The sequence below is a fragment of the Saccopteryx bilineata genome, chromosome 2 (assembly GCF_036850765.1).
Source record: "Saccopteryx bilineata isolate mSacBil1 chromosome 2, mSacBil1_pri_phased_curated, whole genome shotgun sequence".
Classification (NCBI taxonomy): Eukaryota; Metazoa; Chordata; class Mammalia; order Chiroptera; family Emballonuridae; genus Saccopteryx; species Saccopteryx bilineata.
This window is the reverse complement of record NC_089491.1, coordinates 2,274,332-2,288,686: the sequence shown is the minus strand read 5'-3', so window position 1 is coordinate 2,288,686 and position 14,355 is coordinate 2,274,332. Positions and strand designations below refer to the sequence as shown.

Below are 14,355 nucleotides of genomic sequence, written 5' to 3'. Positions count from 1 at the left end.
CAGAAACTGTTGTGCAGGAATCCATTAGACCTGTCAGGGCAATCTGTTTGGACTGTCTCTAGCACGGAAGTGTGATTTTTATTCTTTTTTTTTTTTTTAACGTGACCATGAGAATTTGTGTCTGTGAGTGGCTATCTGCGTCAGGCAGGCTAGTAAGATAGCTCTTCAACGGTATTTCGTTTTCTCGCTTGCAGGGCTAACTTAAAAGCGGTCTTTTCACATGCCGCAGTGACGGAAGAAGCAGTGTACCTCCCATGTAACCATGACAGAGGGGCCAGACAGCTTTTTTTTGCACCTTGCATTTTTACGATTCTTTTCCAGTACTTAGCACCCTTTCGCTAAGGAACCTTGAACCCCAACCACGATCCTCTTTTGCATGTGACTGTAGATGCATTTCATGAATACGTTGGACCCTTTGTCAATGCATATATTCTTTTTTTTTTTTTTTTGAAAAAGAAAAAGGAAAAAAAAAAGAGAAACTTTGTGTATGTGACTTGAAAGCATGTAACCTTAAAGATGTTGCAATTCTACCTGACAATAATAAAGGCCTTTCCCAAATACGATGGTGTTCTGAAGACTTGTGTTTCCTGTGCTCTCCTAACTCCTCTTGGACCAGACCATAAATAAACCCATCAATGAGGCCAGAGCGGGCACTTCACGTCTGCCCTCCCCCCTCCCCCCACACCCCGCCTAGGGAGAAGCCAGGCCAAGGCAGGGGTGTTGCAAGTTTTTGCACGCATCGCACTGAACCCGGCTTATTTTAACCTTGCAGGCGATAAAAGCGAAAATGGATGACCTTAGGCCTTTGATCCCTGTGTTGGAAGAGTACAAGGCCGATGCCAAATTGGTTTTGCAGTTTAAAGAGGAGGTCCAGAATCTGACGTCAGTGCTTAACGAGCTGCAAGAGGAGATTGGCGCCTATGACTACGATGAGCTGCAGAGCCGAGTGTCCAATCTTGAAGAGCGGCTCCGTGCGTGCATGCAAAAGCTAGGTAGGCCCAGCACCCTGCGGGGGCGGGGCGGGGCGCGGCCCCGCCCAGCGCGGCCCAGGCCGGCCCAGGGAGCGGTGCTGAAGTGGACAGCACTCCCACCCCACCCCCTCCCCCACCCGCAACCCCCCTACGCCTTGGCTTCCGGAGCTGATGGCTGGATAGGGCTCCTTGGGTGAGGGCCACCCAAGGACAGAGCCTAGGTGTGGGCAGGGTGCACCTGGGTGTGCCCCATGGTCCCACCCCTGTGCAGAGGCCAGCTCACTGACCCCGCTGAGTTGCACATCTGGAAAAAAAAATAGGAGGATGTTAGACGTGCCAGAGCATCTCAAGAGAGTAGGTGGGCGCGCGCGTGCGCACATGGGTACATTGGGTCAGCTCTTAAGACACTGAGTTGCTTAGGGCTAGAAACGTCCAGCTGAGAGTTCCGTCCAGGTTGAGGACACAGCGGAGGGGGGAGCCCCCCCCCCCCAGATACCGCACCATTGCATAGGGAAGGGGCAGATGCAGGCACGCGCAGTGGAAGGAGGTTACCGCTCACAGCTGGGCGCCCGCGTGCTGGGCGGGGCAAGCGCCCTCGCGACAGCCTGGCAGGGTGGACCCTGTGAGCTCACAACCTCCTTGTGTTTTCTAAAAGGCCCGCACACAATGTGTGGTGACCCCCTTCGAGTTCTTACTGGCAAGTGAACCGCCCACCTGCCTTATCACCCCTGGTGGTGTGTGAGGGCACAGGGTCCACTTTTAAGGAACAGACTTTAAATCCCAATTCCACTTTTTAGGTTTTCTTTGGTAAAGATTAGCTGGTCCTTCTCACCACCCGGTTTTAAACAAAGGTTGCTCATTGTCAGAGTGTGTGTGTGTGTGTGTGTGTGTTAGAGTAACTCAGTTACTTTATGAGGAATCTATCCTTTGGTTTTCTCTGATGTTGTGACTTAGTTTCCTTTTTTCTGCCTCCCCTGCCCCCCCCACACACACACACCACACACTCTCTCTCTCTCTCTCTTTCTTTCTCTCTCCACATACCTTATTATAAGCTGTTGTCGGTGAACGAGAACTTGCAAAGGGCAGGGAAACTGAGTCAGCCAACCTTTCATTTTAACAGTTTCCCACATCTAGATTACTTTTTTTTTTTAATTCAGTGAGAGGAGGTAAGGCAGAGAGACAGACTCCCACATGCGCCCTGACTGGGATCCACCCAACAAGCCCACTAGGGGGTGACGCTCTGACCATCTGGGGCTGTTGCTCCATTGCTCAGCAACTGAGCTCTTCCTAGCACCTGAGAAGAAGTCTGTGGAGCCATCCTCAGCACCCAGGGCCAACTCGCTCCAATGGAGCCGTGGCTGTGGGAGGAGAAGAGAGAGTGAGAGAGAGAGGGAGAGAGAGAGGGAGAGAGAGAGAAGTGAGAGGTGAAGGGGTGAAGGAGCAGATGGGTGCTTCTCCTGTGTGCCCCGACCTGGAATCAAATCTGAGACATCCACAAACCCGGCTGACACTCTACCACTGAGCCAACTGGCCAGAGTCTAGATTATTTTCAGAGTTGCACTAGGTACCCAGTGAAGGCACACACTTTTCAGTCCCCCTGTCCTGGAGAGAGGCTTGTGATGAATGGGCATGAAGAATGAATCTGTGTTCATGTGTACACTCTTGCTGTGTCACATGAGTGAGTGTCTCCTGCGTGTTTTCAGTGACGTGCTTCATGGTGCCCACGTCCCCATGTGTCACCGGCTGGGTAACTGGGGACAGTCCCAGGAGGGGTCTGGGGGTGGACAGCCTCTGCCAGTTCATTCCATTTAGACATTCCAAGAGGGTGTGTGATGTTTAAATGTTTAAATGTCACAGAGACACTAATGACGATGGGTCTCTGTGATCATTTCCGTCGGGCACGGTCTTTGGGTTTATTCCCATGATGACACTGAGCTCACTGTTGTCTCTCTCTCTCCAGACCCTCCAAACCCTCCCACTGGGGGGGGGTCTCTCTTGGTCTCTGGAGAAACCAGAGCGAGGGGGTATTTTTTCTTTTTCTTTTTCCCTTCCTGGTGTATGAGCTGTGTATACCAGGGAGAAACAAAGATAGAAGAACCCACATTTTTCTTTATTTTTTTTTTTCTGAAGTGAGAAGCAAGGAGGCGGCAGTCAGACAGACTGGATCCACCCGCATGCCCACCAGGGGTGATGCTCTGCCCATCTGGGGCGTTGCTCTGTTGCAACCAGAGCCATTCCAGTGCCTGAGGCAGAGGCCATGGAGCCATCCTCAGTGCCCGGGCCAACTTTGCTCCAATGGAGCCTCGGCTGCAGGAGGGGAAGAGAGAGACAGAGAGGAAGGAGAGGGGGAGGGGTGGAGAAGCAGATGGGCGCTTCTCCTGTGTGCCCTGGCCGGGAATCGAACCCGGGACTCCTGCACACCAGGCCGACGCTCTACCACTGAGCCAGCCGGCCAGGGCCAACCCCCCACATTTTTCAATAAACAGATCAAGGAGCAGAAGAGGAATTAGGGGGAAATGGTACAAATGATGAGATGCTCAGGGCCTTTCCGAGGGGGATGCCACTCTCCCCAAGATGAGCAGTCTTCCCACCTGGACCCGGTTTCATTTCAGAAGCTGGATGAGTTTACCTTAGAGCTTAGGAACTTGGGGCTGTCCCAGGGTTACCCTCAGCGGCTCAGTGTCTCGCTTGGGGGTCAGGAGAGGATGACCAGGTCCTCTGAGGCTGCATCTTCCTCGCTGGAGAGCAGCGGCGTGAGCTCACCTCTGGTTGAATCCTTTCTTCAAAAGACCTTGACGTGTCGATGAGACCCGCTGAGTCAGGGTCTGCCGGTGGGACCCGCTGAGTCAGGGTCTGCCGGTGGGACCCGCTGAGTCAGGGTCTGTCGATGAGACCCGCTGAGTCAGGGTCTGCCGGTGGGACCCGCTGAGTCAGGGTCTGCCGGTGGGACCCGCTGAGTCAGGGTCTGCCGGTGGGACCCGCTGAGTCAGGGTCTGCCGGTGGGACCCGCTGAGTCAGGGTCTGCCGGTGGGACCCGCTGAGTCAGGGTCTGTCGATGAGACCCGCTGAGTCAGGGTCTGCCGGTGGGACCCGGCGGTCGGCGTTGACCCAGCACCGGGCAGATGCGGGTGACCCAAACCATGAGACCCCGTCTGAGGGAGGCTGTGAGTGTCACTGATAGCTGTGGGACTCTTCCAAGGCGGTGGCCAGCTCGGGTTTCAGCCTCTCTTCATCTGAAAATAAAGGGGGAGGCATCCATGTGCCCTGAAGTGACAGTGCAAGTCCATGGGTGCCATTTACATTACGATAGAATAGGTAGATGATTGATAGATAGATGAGAGATAGAGGATAGAGAGATGATGAATTGTATAAATAGATGACAGATGGCCAGATGGACAGAGGATAGACGGACAGACAGACAGGTTTAGCAGCTGCTGCTGCTCTCTCTTCCCAGGTTTTCGTTCAGCTCAGTAACTTAAGGACACGGTTAGTATCCTGCGGCTGCTTAATTTATTCTTTATTTTAGCCTCGCCAACAGGCACCGTCTTAGCAGACCTGTTTCCTTGCTGGGAGGTTGCCAAGGAGCATCTAGAAAAGGAGGTGGGGGCTGCCCTCTGCAGCGGAGCCAGCGCCAGACAGCTGTCCCGAGGTGGGGGGGGGACCTAGGTCTCGTGGCCGCCCTCCGTTCCCTGGTTCCTGGGAGGGGACGTCTGACGTGGTTCCCTGGCCTCGTGCACAGGGTGTGCGCCCTGGGGCTCAGCCTCGAGTGAGACGCACCTGCTCGGGCTGCTTCCCAAGCCTCCCCGCCCCCCTCCGCCCCACCGCACGCCCCTCCCCCGCACGCACGCACCCTGAGCCCTCGTGATGAGGGAGGGGCCCGCTCGTGGACTGAATGCGCCAGCCCCGCACTGCGCGGGCTCCGCCGCCAGGCTCTTTCCGATCCTGTCAGTTCCGAGGTCTTGGCAGAGCCGGTCTGGATGCAGAACCAAAAATAACTCCCTGACTCAGGCAGGGCGGCCTCCAGCCCTCCCCCCGTGCCCCCTGCTGCCAGCTGGTGGAGGAGCGGGCACCCAGAGCATCTGGACCCTCCCCTGCCCGCTCTAATCCACGGTCCCCGGCTCCTCCCGGGGAGCGGGGGGCTGGCAGGCTGGCAGAGGGTTGTTGGCGCTCCGCCCGCGCTCCAGGCTCCGGCTGAAGGGGGCGGCCCCCCCGCTGGGACACAGCCAGGCCGGCACTGCCGCTGGCCACACCTGGACCTGCGACCTGTTTCCCCGCGGCCGCTGGCTCTGCTTCTGTGCAGCCCCAGGCCGGAGGGGCCTGCACGGGCAGGACAGGGCAGGGCAGGACGCAGTGGGGCCGTCCGTGGCAGCCACCCGACCTGGACTTGGCTGACGTGAACCCCGTTCTGTCCGCCAGCTCAGGTCGGACCCCTAGTGACGATCAGAGCGCGGCCTCCGCCCAGCGCTTGGTTCCTCCGCGTCAGGCCAGGCGCTGCTCCAAGGTCTGCGCCGCTTACCCGCCCTGACGCTCTCGGCCGCCCTCGGAGGAGGGTCGTCCCCGTAGAGGAGGACAGCCGTCTCTCCGTGCCACCCTCTGCCGCCACGCCCTCCCCCAGCCCCCGCTCCTGGGACAGACAGGGAAGCGATAGCCTAGGGAGGACTTTCCGAGAGATGGGCAGTTTCCCCTCTAGGTTCCTGAGGGATGAGTCGCTCCCTCGTTCACTCTGGACCCCTCCCCAGGTTCCTGTCTCGGGAAGACAGTCAGAGCACCAGGCCTCTTGCCTGGAACCCTGAAGACCCAGACGCTCCTGTGTCTGTGGCCCCAGGAAATGTGTGGTCACTATCGCCGGGCAGTGAGGGCAGGAGGCGGTGTTCCGAAGGGGAGAGGTTTCTGGGAAGAGCCACAAAAGACAGGTGGGAAGGGGGTGGGGTGGGTGGGTGGGTGGCGTTCCAGGTCGAGAAGCAGCCAGAGGGAAGGTGCGGGGGCAGGAAGAAGGGGCCCCACAGCCAGACCCGGAGCCGAGTTGGGGTGCTGACCCTCCACCTCCGTCTTGGGAGTGTGACACGGAGGACAGAGGTCTGGTCTCCTGGCCTGGAGGAAGGGAGGATGGTAGAGAGGGGATCGCGCCCACAGCGAAGCCACCCACCTCCCACCGAGAGAGAGAGAGAGAGAGAGAGAGAGAGAGAGAAGGGGGGGAGGGAGAGAATTCACCCCTGGGGCTGGGGAACACTCCGCCCTGGAGGCTGGCTGAGGTGTGGTCACTCTGCCGGACTTCAGGGGCTTTGCACACAGGTCGGCGGCAGGTGGGAAGGACCCATGGGTTTTGCACAGTGTAGTGGCTCCCCCGGGGCCGGCCGGAACCGGGTCAGAACTGCTGGGATCCAGCTTCCGCAGTGCCCACGTGGCCGTGCGGCCCAGAGAACTGTCTCCAGCCTCCGTTTGTGAGGTGGGGTTGGGGCACATGGCCACATCCAGGGCCCCGTCCGTCCTGATGCTGCCTGACCAGCCAGTGACCTCCGAGCCCCAGCTCCCGGCCTCTGGGCTCCTCCCCCAGACGGGAGAAAGTCTTCACCCCGCAGGGAAAGCCCGCAGACGGTGGGTGGGTGGGTGGGGAGGGCGGCGGTCCGGCTGCTGGTCCGGCTGCTGGTCCGGCTGCTGGCCCGGCTGCTGGTCCGGCTGCTGGCCCGGCTGCTGGCCCGGCTGCTGGTCCGGCTGCTGGCCCGGCTGCTGGCCCGGCTGCTGGTCCGGCTGCTGGTCCGGCTGCTGGCCCGGCTGCTGGTCCGGCTGCTGGTCCGGCTGCTGGCCCGGCTGCTGGTCCGGCTGCTGGCCCGGCTGCTGGCCCGGCTGCTGGCCCGGGGCCTCCGGCACCTGAGGGAAGGAAGCGGGATGGAGAGCTGTAGTGAAGCTCACGCTGCTCTCGCTCCGTGGACCGAATGTGGCTCGCCCGGACCGCGTCCTGCGTGGAGCCTCGCCACCTGCTGCAGCGTGCAGGGCGGGCCCAGTGCACTCTCTCTAGCCTTAGGAGACCGAGCTGGAGCTACCGTCCTCCCCAATCCCCAGAGGAGAAAACCAAATCTTGGCAGACTGCCTCCTCCCTCTCCCCCCCTAGAGGAGCTGCTCGCTGGGGCCGGCCCCCAGCCCCACGGGGAGGGGCAGAGACAAGCCCGGGACGGGTGCTGCTCGCTGGGGCCCGGCCCCCAGCCCCACGGGGAGGGGCAGAGACAAGCCCGGGACGGGTGCTGCTCCTCCCTCTCCCCCTAGAGGAGCTGCTCGCTGGGGCCTGGCCCCCAGCCCCACGGGGAGGGACACAGACAAGCCCAGGACGGGTGCTGCTCCTCCCTCTCCCCCTAGAGGAGCTGCTCGCTGGGGCCTGGCCCCCAGCCCCACGGGGAGGGACACAGACAAGCCCAGGACGGGTGCTGCTCCTCCCTCCCAGCTTCCTGCCCTGGCCGCAGTTGCTCTCTCTGCCGGGAGGCGTGGCTCCCCTGGGCCTCGGTGTCTCTCGGGGGAGAGCCAGGGCTGAGCCGCCGTCTAGCAGCCGTCCCAGACCAAGGGGGGCAGAGGGGACCCTGCGTCCTCCACCGTGTGCCTGTCGGGCCAGCCAGGGGACTCACTCTCCTCCTGTGCTCTGACTTTCTTCCAGCCTGTGGCAAGCTGACAGGCATAAGCGACCCTGTGACCATCAAGACCTCAGGCTCCAGGTTTGGGTCCTGGATGACGGACCCTCTGGCCCCAGAAGGTGACAACCGGGTAAGTGCCCCCACCTCGTCGGGCCTGGGTCTTCCCCTGCCCCGTCCCCGGGGGTTGTTTGGGCAAAGGTGCCCCAGGCGGACCACCGGGCGGTCTCCACCCCCGTGCGTCTGCTCTCACAGGGGTACCGATGTGCCCACCTTGCCAGCAAAGCGCTCCAGGGCCTGCAGTCTGAGCAGAGGTGGGTGCCCGGGGGGTTCGTCACAGACCAAGGGGACCCACGGGAGGATGGTGGTGGCCCGCCCCAGGCGTGTGTCCCTCGGGCTCGGTGGGCGCCCAGAGTCTGAAACCTTTCAGAAGGTCCCACCCTGCCTCTGCCCACCCCCCCACCCCCCAGGAGGAGGGTCTGTTAGTCCCTTCCTGTTTGAATGACTTCTCCTTTGTATTTCGTTTGCCATTCCTTTCATGGCTGAGGAAACTCGTGTCCCTTTTGATTTAGGAAAGAGGCCGTGATCTTCTTAGACCCCCTCACGGCCTTCCTCCCGGGGGTAAAAACTCAAAAACAGCAAGCACAGAGAGCACCACACTTGTCCTGGTCAGGGAGGGGCCTGGGGCCTGTCGCTGGGACCCCTCAGGGGAGGGGAGAGAGGAAGGCTGGTGGGCTGAGAGCCGGGGACGCCTGGCCCACCAGCCACGCCGGCCTCGGTGACAGTGACTTTTGGTGGCCTTCCTCCGCAGGAAGGTTCCGTCCAGGTTCTCGGTGGTGGCTGGTGGCGGAGGGAGGCTGTTTGGGACTCTCCGGCCTTGGGCGTCTACCAGCCTTGAGCACCGTCGCCCGCACAGCCGGCAGTCAGGGGCACTGGCCAGCTCCCTCTCCTTCGGCAGCTGGTGGGACGTTTAGAAAGTAAACACTGGGGGGAAAGACACAAACCACACTTGCTCTGGGCCACACTGAGGAAGGGGCTGAGGAGTCCGAGGTCCCCGAGCCGCGCCCCTCTCCCCCGAGACATCCACCCTCTGCACGCCCCTTCCCGCCTCCGACATTTAGAAGGCGGCCTCCGTCGTGACCTCGTGTGTTCCAAACGCAGAGTGGCGCCTGCCCTTCTGGGAAGACGGGCATGGGGACAAGGACCAGCAGGCTTCCGGGAGCCTGCAAATCCGTCTTTCTCCACAGTCCCCAGCGGGAGGAGCCCCCCCCAACCGGTGTCCCCCTCCCTGAGCGGGGAGTGGCGTCTCCCTAGACACTCACCCCAGCATTTGCGGGCAGGGTGGGGGAGAGTTCTGGAGGGGGCTGGCTGCATTCTGCACACCCCGGATGCAACGGGGGGGCTGGGTATTCGGGGAGAGGGAAGGTTTGGTGGCAGTTTTTTTTCTACATTGTGACAGTGAGCTGGGGTTTAGAAGTTTTCTAACAATTTAAATTGGCTGTCACCCTGACTGTTCCTTGGTCCACGCCCATCTGGAGAACCTCCTCTGTTCCGAGGGCAGTTAGAGAGGTGCTTTCGTCAAAGATGTTGGAGACAGACAATGGTGGCAGACCCCGGGGAGTCCTGCTGAAGCTCTCTGTGTCTCTGTGACGTCAGCACCAGAGACAGTGACGGCACCCGCAGCCCACCCCACGGGCCCAGCCCTCAGCTGAGCGCTTGCCAGCCTGTCCTGGTTCGGCTCGGTCCTCCAGGGACCCTCCAATGTGGTGTCACCATCCTGTCTGTTGAGCTGATGAGGAAGGCCAGGTCCAGAGGGGGTCACGGGACTTGCCCAGGGTCTGGGAAAAGCCAGCCGGTGGTTTTATTGACAAGTGTTTACGGTGGGCACTGACGTTCCAAGCTGAGTCTCCTAACACCCCACCCCCCGCCCAGGGCCATTGCTCGGGCCGAGCTGGTGGGACCCGGGAGGTGGGCCCTGTGACCTTGGCACTGCAGAGGCAGACGAGGACCCGTCTGACACCGAGGACTGGCCCCTTGGCCCTGGTTTGCTCTCAGGGTGGCTTTGTCACAGAGAGCCCTCAGATACCGGGTCTCGGGGCCCCCGAAGCCCGCACAGCAAGGCTGTCTGTCCGGGTGGTGGTGATGGACGCCTTTGATAGTTAGACGTCTGTTTTCTGCTTGATGGCTTGCTCCCCCCAACCCCCCACCCAGGAAAGGCAGCCCTGGTGATGGACAGAGGGCTTCGTGGGGACGGAGGAGAGAGCGAGCGGGGCCAGCTCGGGCCGTTGGCAAGCCGGGCTCGGGCTACTCCTGAGCCACGGGCACAGTACAGTGGCCTCCAGCTGCCAGCCCGCTAAGTGGCACGTCCCCGCTAAGTGGCACGTCCCCGGGTCCTGCCATTGATCCAGGAGACTGTTTTGTTTTGTTGATCTTTTCCATTCTCCCATCCAGTTTTGATTACACACACACAGGAGACCAATACTCACTCCAAAAAAGAAATCAATGTCAGCCCCAGTGCGGCGGCCGCTGAGGGAGGGGGGCCGGGGTGGGCGGGCACCTGGCCAGAGAGCTGTCCTTCAACACTCAGCACCTGCACTGATTTCTCCCACCTCCCCCCTAAAAACGCTGCAGTCTCCAGAAGTGTGGCTGTGCCCTGGGTCCCCCGGGTGCCCATGGGCAGGAGGAAAGGCTGTTTGAAAACCCTTGGTAACTTGATGCTAATCTCACCCAGTGCTGCCCACAAGGAGGGGGTCACGCTGGACCCTGGGGTACCTGCTGGGTCCCATCAGACCCCGCCCCACTATCGAAGGCCTGGCTGTGGAGGAAGCAGACGTTTGCACATACAGAGTGCTCAGGTCGCTGAGAAGGGGGCCGGCTCGGGGAGGGGGTGGGGAGGGTGCATGTGGTGCGGGGCGTCGTTGGAAACTCTCTCGGGAGAAGCAGTGAGGCCCCCTTCTCAGGAGACTGCTAGCCAAGCGGGGAGGCAGGCAGGAGGCCCCCTTCTCAGGAGACTGCTAGCCAAGCGGGGAGGCAGGCAGGAGGGCCCCCTTCTCAGGAGACTGCTAGCCAAGCGGGGAGGCAGGCAGGAGGCCCCCTTCTCAGGAGACTGCTAGCCAAGCGGGGAGGCAGGCAGGAGGGCCAGTCTGGGGGCAGTGGGGCCGTCGAGGGAAGAGGGGCAGACCCCACATGGCCCTGTGTCCTTCCTGCGCCTCGCAGCCACCGGGCACCCGCCCGCCCCCTCCTAATCCGTGACCACGTCGCTGAGGCTAAAAATACCAAAACCCTCAAATGGGACCCAGGTGTTTTTATGCTTGTGAGGTTTTTTTTTTAATCTCTTTTAAAACAGAAAACACATGTGAGTGGATGTCTCAGGAACAAGGGACTGATATTTTAAATTTCCAAATGCACGTGTAAGGCCGCGTCTGTGAGCCGCGGGGCGTGGCCGCGGTGGGGCAGCAGCTGCTGGGTTGTAGCTGCTGCACAGACCAGCCGTGCTGGCAGCCGGCAGCCGTACCGGGCCCTGGCTCTTCCCGACTCACTGCACGGGCCTCTCTGTGTTCCCGTGTTGACTGAGGATTACTGGAGCATTCTGTACCAAGTCCACACGGCTTCGAGCCCATCGGCATTTGGCAGGAGTCAGAAATACTCACCCTCCATGCCCCCCAAACGGGCCACGTCTGTAGCAGTTCTCCGGGTGGCTTTCGGCCGTCGGAGCCTCTAGAAGCTCGTGTCCTCCCTGGAGAGGAGGCAGTGTCCCCTCCCCATACACCCCGGGGTGCCGATGGGGAGAAGGGGCGGGGACACTCGCCACCTCCCCCAATGCCAGGCTGTCGTGACAGCAAGAGGACCTGGATGATGGGTCAGCACTGAGACACGCCCTGCCCAGTGCCATGTCCTCGTCCAGGGCCAGGTGGCCGTGCCCTTCACAAACCTGTCTGGCCGGCCTGGGTTTTCACACAGGGATGGAGTTCCTTCCTTCCCCAGATAAAGTAGGAGCGCTTACTGTGCGCCCGCGGCCGGGAAGAGAGCCGTGACAAGCAGGTGTGTCTGTGCACCCACAGCCCAGGTACCCCATCGGAGGACCTGGGCATCCACCGTGCTTTTCCTCGTCCCCCGGAGGAGACTCGGGTGCCCCGGGCTGCTTCCTACACCCCCTCCCCTGGCCTGTCACTGTGCCGGAAGCTTCTTTGTCCAGGGGGGAAGATTAGTCCCGTCCCCTTTTGAAAGGTGCCCGGAGGTTTGGGAAGAGGGCACGCATTGCTCAGTTTTAATCATTCTCTCTCCTGGTTCTCTCAGTGCCTGGGGGGGGGGCAGGTCTGAGAGGGCCCCCGTTGCCGCCCAGGAGCCGCTCACATCACGGTCCGCTCTCTCCGCAGGTCTGGTACATGGACGGCTATCACAACAACCGCTTTGTGCGCGAGTACAAGTCCATGGCGGACTTCATGGCCACGGACAACTTCACGTCGCACCGGCTCCCGCACCCCTGGTCCGGCACGGGGCAGGTGGTCTACAACGGCTCCATCTACTTCAACAAGTTCCAGAGCCACATCGTCATCCGCTTCGACCTGAGGACCGAGAGCATCCTCAAGACCCGCAGCCTGGACTACGCCGGCTACAACAACATGTACCACTACGCCTGGGGCGGCCACTCGGACATCGACCTCATGGTGGACGAGAGCGGGCTGTGGGCCGTCTACGCCACCAACCAGAACGCCGGCAACATCGTCATCAGCAAGCTGGACCCCGTGTCCCTGCAGGTGCTGCAGACCTGGAACACCAGCTACCCCAAGCGCAGCGCCGGCGAGGCCTTCATCATCTGCGGGACCCTCTACGTCACCAACGGCTACTCGGGGGGCACCAAGGTGCACTACGCCTACCAGACCAACGCCTCCACCTACGAGTACATCGACATCCCCTTCCAGAACAAGTACTCCCACATCTCCATGCTGGACTACAACCCCAGGGACCGCACCCTGTACGCCTGGAACAACGGCCACCAGGTCCTCTACAACGTCACCCTCTTCCACGTCATCCGGTCCGACGAGTTGTAGCTGCCCCGCCCCCCCTCGCCACCGCCTGGAGGCCGAGGCCGAGGGTCCCCGGGGGCCCTCACCCGCGTGGGAATCCCCGCCAAACAGCTGCCAAAATCACTAACGACTCTGAGCCACGCTGGTTTTGGGAAACTCATCAGCATCGCGGGCGACGGCACGACCCTCCCTGTGTTCCCCCAGCTCGGGCCGGAGGGGGGCGACGGATCTGGGAAGGAACCCCGACTTTGCAGCTGGAACTGCAGCCCAGGGCTCCCCTCCCCGCCCCGCCCTGTCTCGCCTTTTCCGTCACTCATGTACTTAAAGAAGTCAGGCGACGTCCGTTGGCCAGTTCTCGCCCGAGGACAACCCACTGTTAGGATCGCATGGACCCTTCCTTAGATCGCAGCCGGTGCCAGTGGACGGGCTCATCGTGTCTCTCGTGGAGCGCCCCCCCAGCCCTGTCCCGCCCCGTCCCCACCGCGCCCAGCTAGTGCCCGGCACCCGGAGGGGTGGACGCAGGCTCATCTAGCTCGTACCTTATCACTGCTGCTTCTCCACCTGTGTTGTGTCCTAGATTAACGTGCTGAGACCCGGTAGCCCGTGGCCCCCCCCTGCCCCGCCCCGCCCCGCCCCGTGTCTAGTAGCCGCCGCCAGACGGCCGGCGTGAGCGGCACGGACCCTCGCGGCGCCCCGCCGCGCCACGTGCCTGCCCCGTAGTGTATCGTGTGCCGACGTGTGTCCTTGTTTCTTTGCGGTGGTGACTGTGCGTTCGGTTTATATGCCCATGGATGTCGTGATGCAATGCCGTAGTTTGGATCAGTCAAGTGGATGGTTCTCGTTGCTAAAAAAAAAAAGAAAAAAGAAAAAAAGAAAAAATCATAACCAGTGTTCATCCTTGTAGAGAGATAACCAAGTTCGTGTTGACACTAATCAAAGGGATGAGTTCTTTTCTTCTCCCAATTAGCCGAACCTCGTACCCATGGATGGAAGGGCTCACCCCAGGGGTGGGGGGTGGGGGGGCGACTTCTGTTTCTGGCGGGAAAGGAGTTAGTTTCCGAGGACGTCGGTATGTGCAGAAAGTACCTTTTTTTAAGTAAAACAAAACAAAACAAAAAACAAGAGGGGACCTTTGTACTCTCCACTTATCTAAGAAACAATAAACATATTAGGAGAGGTTTCTGCTTCACTGGTTATTTCTGAGGGGTTTTTTTTCTAATGATCATCCTTCCAGACCCTTGCAGGCCTGGTCCAGAGGGCGCGAGTCCCTTGGACGGGGAAGGAAGGTTCCTCCTTTCGGGTGTTGACAGTGGACACGTCCCTTTTGGGTCTCTGACCAACCATCCCCCGAAAACCGAAACCTGGAGACCATCTCAGAGTTCCCCACCCCCCACCCCCCTTTAGGTGAATTGGAATCACCATTCCGGCTCCACCCCTGGGAACCCCACCTCACCCCTGCCACCCCCACCTGCCAGGATCCCGAAGGTCATAGCTGGAAGGAGTCAGGCACCCACGTTATACCTGGCAAGGGGGCACCAGCAGAGACCCTGCCAAAAAGTGGGTGAAGGCAACCCCAGACCATTTGCACTGGTGGGTCCCGGAGATGAGCAGCTGGCCCCTCTGGAAGCTGGGCTCCCAGGCCTTGGAGATGGAAACCTCAAGGCATGCAAGAAGCCCAGGCCACCATGGGCCACACCATCAATGCTGAGTCGGGCCCTGGCTCCGGGCAGTGCTGAGGTT

The 14,355-nt window shown here is 60.7% G+C and overlaps 1 protein-coding gene across 3 annotated transcripts in view; it reads left to right on the top strand.

Moving 5' to 3' along the window:
• The window catches only part of OLFM1 (olfactomedin 1), a 35,649-nt gene extending 21,856 nt beyond the window's left edge, over window positions 1–13,793 (top strand). For all 3 annotated transcript variants that reach the window (XM_066255764.1, XM_066255765.1, XM_066255763.1), the window contains exons 4-6: window positions 773–992; window positions 7,615–7,721; window positions 11,965–13,793. In XM_066255764.1, the coding sequence (XP_066111861.1) occupies window positions 773–992; window positions 7,615–7,721; window positions 11,965–12,639 (1,002 nt within the window). In that variant the 3' untranslated portion in view covers window positions 12,640–13,793. The remainder of the gene's footprint in view (window positions 1–772; window positions 993–7,614; window positions 7,722–11,964) is intronic.
• Window positions 13,794–14,355: the final 562 nt, after the last annotated feature.